At 36.5% G+C, this 6,972-nt stretch overlaps 1 protein-coding gene across 1 annotated transcript; it reads left to right on the forward strand.

The window, feature by feature from the left end:
• Positions 1-837: 837 nt before the first annotated feature.
• Positions 838-6,912, forward strand: LOC130243354 (dendritic cell-specific transmembrane protein). Its single transcript, XM_056475497.1, has 3 exons — positions 838-1,912; positions 4,068-4,394; positions 6,399-6,912. Exons 1-3 carry the CDS (start codon positions 851-853, stop codon positions 6,456-6,458), a joined length of 1,449 nt encoding a protein of 482 aa, XP_056331472.1. The 5' UTR covers positions 838-850; the 3' UTR covers positions 6,459-6,912.
• The last annotated feature ends 60 nt before the right edge of the window (positions 6,913-6,972 follow it).

Genomic DNA, 6,972 nt, shown 5'->3' on the forward strand with positions numbered 1-6,972 from the left:
GTTTGACGCATTCGTGTGCATGTGAATGGAAGTCTATAGGGAGAAAAGTGCAGTGTGAACGTAGCTTTAGTGTGTTAGAGCAGGGTCGGAACTAAACAGAACTTGACACCCCTCGTCTAAAGTGACCCAAATTAATTTATCTTTTCTATACATTAGCAATAAATTAATTTCATCCCCTGAAATTCTTCAATCAACCTTCTTTTGATAGTCAAAAGTTTTTATTTACATTTTTTTTCTTAAATTTTAAATAAGAATCTTTTTTGTGACTCTACCCTTCTAATTCATGGCATGGGTCTGAAATTATCCATATTCATTCCGTCAATCGTTGCTAATTTTTTGTTAAAGGATCTCCTAAATAAGTGTTAACCTATAGAGGTCAATGTTACATGTTAATAAATGTAAATAATAACTTACCTAATTACCCTAACCTGCCTAGTTAACCTAATTAGCCTAGTTAAGCCTTTAAATGTCACTTTAAGCTGTATAGAAGTGTCTTGAAAAATATCTAGTCAAATATTATTTACTGTCATCATGGCACAGACGAAATATATCAGTTATTAGAAATGAGTTACTAAAACTATCATGTTTAGAAATGTGTTGAAAAAAAATATTCTCTTCGTTAAACAGAAATTGGGAAAAAAAATAAATAAATTATTTATTTATTATTTCAGATGTTATTTAAAAATCTTATCTTTGACTTCCAAAATTAATTTGATGATTAAGACCCATGTTGTGCATTAATCAGTTTTTTCATCTAGCTTTTGAATCAAAAGGTTAAGCTTCATTAATCATTTGGTGATGAAATCATAAACCACCATTATTTCCTATTTCAGAAACTCAGGTTTCCAAGATGAGGATGATTCAAACTAAACTGCATCAGCTGGCAGAAGGACTACGACAAGTCTGGTCCAGGATATGTGCTCTCTACACATCCAACACCACAAAAAGCTGGAAGGAGAAACATCTCCTTTTGTTTACCTGTTTTACAACCAGCTTCATTCTCAGCACCTTCCTCTTCTTCATCCTCCACTTTTCCTTCAGATGCATTCAAGAGGTCTCAGTTCCCCTCACTTGTGTTTTTTGTATAATCTTAACACCAGCAATGTTTTTCTCTGAAAGGATCCGCTGTTTCGGAGCCTTGATACTGATCTCGATGGGTATGAAACAAGTGAAGAGTCTTCTGCTCACATTAGGAACCAGTTCGGTGGTTTTCTTCAACATCCAGAACACATTACAAAACATGAAACTGCTTGCAAAAGGCCTCCTCTGCAACTTAGAAGAGAAATTACTGGATATTAATACTGAGCCCTTAGGAAATTATATTAAAATGCTCAAGTGGGTGGGAAAGCAACTTGAGTATTACTTTAAAAGCGTCACGTTAATGAGTTACCAAGCAGATTTTAGGCTTAAAGCAAAGGTGGACTCAGAGAACTTCAAAAATCACCTCAGCCAGGCCGAACAGAACCTAAACCACACAGCGCAGGGTGTGTTAGCATTAGCCAATGCTCTGTCTTCAATAGGAAAGATTGTGTCTCCTGCCATGGGTCTTTTGTTTCTTGTGCTTCTCACGGCTTTATACCTGCGGAGATTTCAGGTAGATAAAAAGTATAATAATATATACATCACGAAAACGTTTCGCTGCTTTGACGAGCAGCAGAAGGAGGAGGGAAAACCGTGTGTCCTGCCACTCAACAAAAGCGAATCTGAGCGTTATGTCGTGACTCCGTCCATCCGTCCGAGAGGTCGGCAGTGGAAAGCCATGCTGAAGTTCAGTCTTCCCATATTCACCCACTGCCTCACCTGGCTGGTGTTTATCAGTCTGGACGCTCTGATTTACTGGCTTATTGTTGTTTTGAGCAAACGGCTCGGTGAACTGGAGCCACTTCGCGTACCTGTCGGGATAAAAGTTCAGGTAAGAGTGAAAACTGCAGCCGAGTTGTTTAAATTTTTTTAAACATGTAACGTCAGCCAACTTAAAATGATTAGTTCCAAGCTAAGATGATAAATATGTCAACATTTTCTCACCCTCGAGCAATTTCAAACCTCTAATCAACTTATTTTCAACATATTTTGAACACAAATGGAGACTTCCTTGCGACTGGAAAGGTATTAGGGGGTATCCTGCATTAAAAAAAAAAAAACATGCCAAAGTAGTTTGATGGTTCATTCCTCTGTGCCGACCCCTGATAAATCAGGAACTAAGCTGAAGGAAAGTGGTCGTCTATTTTCTGTCCTTTTGTTGTCTTCACTCAAAATTGTGACAAAATGTTTAGAGAGAGAATCCACATTGAGTTAAGTTTAATCTAAGTCTTGAACACACAAATACAGTTGTATGATAATAGGCTACTTTTTTTGTTTTGTTTGTTTTAACTATACAATCTTATTAATAACCATAACATTGTGTGACATCAAGTACAAGAGGAAAAAAGAAATTTAAATAAAAGAAAATATTAATTCATTCATTTTCTTTTCGGCTTAGTCCCGTCTATTTTTTACTTTGTGGGTACATTTGGCTCATAAATCACACAGAATTAAGTATATTGAAAAATAAATTATTTCTGTATATTATATTATGTTAAAAATATTCAGTCTGTACAGTGTAGATTCATTATGCCAATGGGAACTCCCCATAAAGATGGATGTGTGTGTATGTACAATAATAAACAAGAGGAAAAAAGAAATTTAAATAAAAGAAAATATTAATTCATTCATTTTCTTTTCGGCTTAGTCCCGTTAATCAGTGTTGCACAGCAGAATGAACCGCCAACTTATCCAGCATATGTTTTACGCAGTGGATGCCCTTCCAGCTGCAACCCAACACCGTAAAACACCCATACACGCTTGCATTTACACACATACACAATGGCCAATTTTGCTTATTCAATTTACCTATAGCACAAGTCTTTGAACTGTGGGGGAAACCCATGGGAACACGGGGAGAACATGCTAACTCCACGCTGAAACGCCAACTGACTCAGCCGAGGCTCGAACCAGTGACCTTCTTGCTGTGAGGCGATTGTGCTATCCACTGTGCCACTGTGATGCCCCTAAAAAAAAATAAAAAATACTAAAATAAAATATTTAAAAAAACAAAAAATGGCGCAGAGGCAAAATTATCATATTAAATAATATTTACAAAGTTATCCTTTTAACATTTCACAGTTTTTACACTTCTTTAAAAATATTTTGCAATGTAGTAATTAAACAATTCTAGTAACAAAGAAAATTCTGCAAATTAGGTAATGATGAAGAAAATTTACATTTGTGAATATAATATTTATGTTATATATAGTTATGTTTTGTTTGAGAAAAATAACAAATTATATCACGATATAAAAAAAAACTGATAAATCAGACCAAAACACTTTAACATCTGGTCATTTGACAAAAAGATAATCAATCGATTTTTGAGTTACAAAAGACACAATTTGATTTAGATTACCAAATTTAGATGCAATCTTGCTACTTTGTTTTTTTTATTGAGATTTACTGCATTCAAATTCCGTCACAGAAATCTCAAGGTTGAAAAGCCTCAATCTGTGTGCGTGCATGCGTATGTGTAGTGTGCCTCCCCACAAGTAGGCTATAGCAGTAAATAACATAAAATTTTGACCTTGTGGGGACTTTTTTTGTCTAAATGAGAAATAACAGCAATAACAGTCTATTTTGACTTTGTGGGGACAGTTGGCTCATAAATCACACAGAATTAAGTATATTGAAAAATACATTATTTCTGTATATTATATTATGTTAAAAATATTCAGTCTGTTCAGTGTAGATTCATTATGACAATGGGAAGTCCCCATAAAGATGGATGTGTGTGTATGTATGTGTGTGTTTTGTGTTGTGACGTGCTTCACAGATGAAATTAAGAAAGCAATACAGTTTTGCCAAATACATGAGAGTAAATGATGGCTCGAATGTTTTATTTTGGGGTAAACTCTAAAGAATCTGATTTCAATCTCTTTTATAATCAAATTGTATAAAAATATCCACAGATATTGTACAATCTTTCATTTTCACCTTCAATAATTCATATTAATTTTCTATATCCTTTGTTTTGAAAGGAGGCGACATTATTTCTAGGTTTACCTGTTGATGAAAGTACAAAAGGAGCAAACTTCACCTACACAGTGTCTCTGTTTGAGAAGAAGTGTTTGCCTGAACCGGAACTGTGGCTCTTTCAGTCTCTTGTGCCTCTGTCTGTGGTTTTGGCCTTGCTGCTCGTCCTGATTCTGCTGTCATCACAGATGGTCCAGCTCAGGGTTGTGCTGTCTGAGCAGTTTTTCACTGATGTCGCAGAGAAACGTGCTGCATATCTACATGCAAAGATTTTAAGAAAGCGGTGCAAAACTAAAGTGGAAAAACAAGATCTGAAGACTTTAGCTGTGCAGGTTAGTAGGTCTATACTTTTTGGGGGGCATTTTTTGGTAGCAGAATTATTCACTGAACATTATGGCTCGTTTCCACTGACTGGTACGGTACGGTTGGGTACGGGTCACATTTATCAGGCTTGCGTTTCCACTAACAATGGTTCCTTTTTGGTGGCCGTGGTGTATGACAGAAAGTTTCAGTCGACGTCATTCTCGCTTGAGGAAATTTCTACAATAAAGCTGTACAGGTCATTCACATGTCATATGAGAAGCACTTCTCACAAAACAGACACTTCAAACACATAAATACTTGTGTAGAAATGTTTATTACTAACTTTTCAATGAACATGAGTTGATTATAACTGCAGATTAATGACAGTGCGAAACAGCCTACTGTAACGTCTGTAATTATATTAAATAACTAAATAAATGAACATATATAAACACATACAGCCCCTTACAGTCTCCGATATGTTACCAACTACAGAAGAACACACAGCAGACATTTCATCCGTATTTAGGTTCAAAACAACACAAAATATAGCCCACAGTTAGTGAAAACCTCTTATCTGTGTCTGTAATCTTCAGCAGCACATGTAGCCTCTGTTAGACAGTAATTCCGTCATTCCCAGTTCATATTAGTCCAAAATGTAAAGATAATAAGTTAGTTATACATGGCATTTTGTTCATGTTTGCTGAAAAATAATGTGCTCCTTTTTTCCAGCTTCTCCTTTGTTTCTTCACGCTTCACTCTCGCGTTTGTCAGTGTCTGACAGGATCGGGTTTCAAAAGCACATCAATAATCAAGCGCAGGTTTTTATCATCAGCTCAAGAAGTTTGTTATTTCAGATATAATGTTAGACGCGCGCGAGCGCTAGCAAGAAAGCAAAACCGCTCGCGCCTTAGACTGGCTCGTAAAAAACTACGGGGCACAGGGTAAATCTGCTCTTCTTCTTGGCTTTGTGGCTGTTCATCCAGACGACGACAAGGTTTGTTTGAGCCCAGATCGACCATGGCTCATTATTATATGTATTTATAATTCCGCTATAATCTCTTGCTGTGTATTTGAAACATGGCGGGTTTTTTGTTTTCATTCTGGCTTGTTGCGTAAGCGAATGACGAATCTCTGTAAACCAATAGCGTTCAGCTGCGCGTTTGGTACCCTTTCTCATGTTTAGTACCCTTTCGAAAGGGTGCCGAAAAAGTGGTACGGTACGGTTCGGTTCGGTACGCTTTTTGACTGTGGAAACGGCCATTAAAGCGTACCAAACCGAACCGTACCGTACCGTACCACTCAGTGGAAACAGGCCATTAGTGTCTAAAAATATTTTTGAAATTAAAGGTGCAGCATGTAAGTTTGACACCCAGTGTCTGAACTAGGTATTGCATTCCTGAATCAAAACAAATGCGAGCCTGACGATCGAGCCTAAAGGCTGATTTAAGTTGTGTTTTAAAAAAAAAACAACGGCACGCAATAGAAGGAATAATCTCCATATTAAAAGAGTTTTTGTTCTAACCAACACCTCAAATTTATATGCCTAATTAACCTAACTTGCCTAGTTAACCTAGTTAAGCCTTTAAATGTCACTTTAAGCTGTATATAAGTGTCTTGAAAAATATTTAGTCAAATATTATTTACTGTCATCATGGTAAAGATAAAATAAATCAGTTATTAGAAATGAGTAGCCTAATTAAAATTATTATGTTTGGAAATGTGGTATATGTATATATTTATTCACATTTAGGGCGACACTGTGCACACTGGGTAGCGCTCTCGCTTCATACCAAGAAGGTCGCTAGTTGAAGCCTGTGCTGGGTCAGTTGGCATTTCTGTGTGGAGTTTGCATGTTCTCCCCATGTTGGCGAGGGTTTTCTCCGGGTGCTCCGATTTTCCCCAGTCCAAAGACATATGATGCATGAAATCTCTTATAGCTTATAACTGAAAACATCCGTATTTATGTTCTTGCTGTAAACACTGTGATGTAGATTGTATTTAACTAATTATTATTTTTCATTTTATTGCAGCCTGATTTCTGGTGCCCATTACTCTTCCATAAGCACAGGACAGATTCTGACGTTGTTTGAAGTCTCCTAATCAGGCATAATCACAGGTTTGAGTACTTGAGGAAAACACACCATTTACAGTGTACTATAGCATTGCTCTGTCTGCAGAAAGTTTTTTTTTTTGTGGTGACCAAACACAGTGGTCAGCAGATATTGTAGCCAGTGTTATAGGCCATGATAGAGATTAGTTTGTGCTGACCAAGGAGCCTTAGTGGTCATCAATAATAAGCAACTATAGGACGATTATCTTCATTTAACTTATGGGCTTAACTTTCCTGTAGATTCACTGGCAATGGGACCTGTACCATATAAGCTATAGATTAGCCTATAGCCAGTTAAGTTTCAGTTCAGTTTGCACCAATTCTGAGTTTTAGGTACCATGAAAGTACCTTCAGATGTGTGTCTGTACCTACACGAGCAAACAAACTCAAACTAAAGTGAAATTCAGTCTCTTATGCTCATAAAAGCTGCATTTAATCAGCAGTATTGCGAAATGTTATTACATATATATATATATATATATATATATATATAT

This window comes from Danio aesculapii, chromosome 16 (assembly GCF_903798145.1).
Source record: "Danio aesculapii chromosome 16, fDanAes4.1, whole genome shotgun sequence".
In the NCBI taxonomy this organism is placed as follows: domain Eukaryota; kingdom Metazoa; phylum Chordata; class Actinopteri; order Cypriniformes; family Danionidae; genus Danio; species Danio aesculapii.

Coding starts and splice junctions, on each gene's coding strand:
- LOC130243354 (XM_056475497.1), top strand. CDS start 851: ATGAGGATGATTCAAACTAAACTGCATCAGCTGGCAGAAGGACTACGA. Junction 1,913..4,067: donor CTGTCGGGATAAAAGTTCAG/GTAAGAGTGAAA, acceptor TTGTTTTGAAAG/GAGGCGACATTATTTCTAGG. Junction 4,395..6,398: donor TGAAGACTTTAGCTGTGCAG/GTTAGTAGGTCT, acceptor ATTTTATTGCAG/CCTGATTTCTGGTGCCCATT.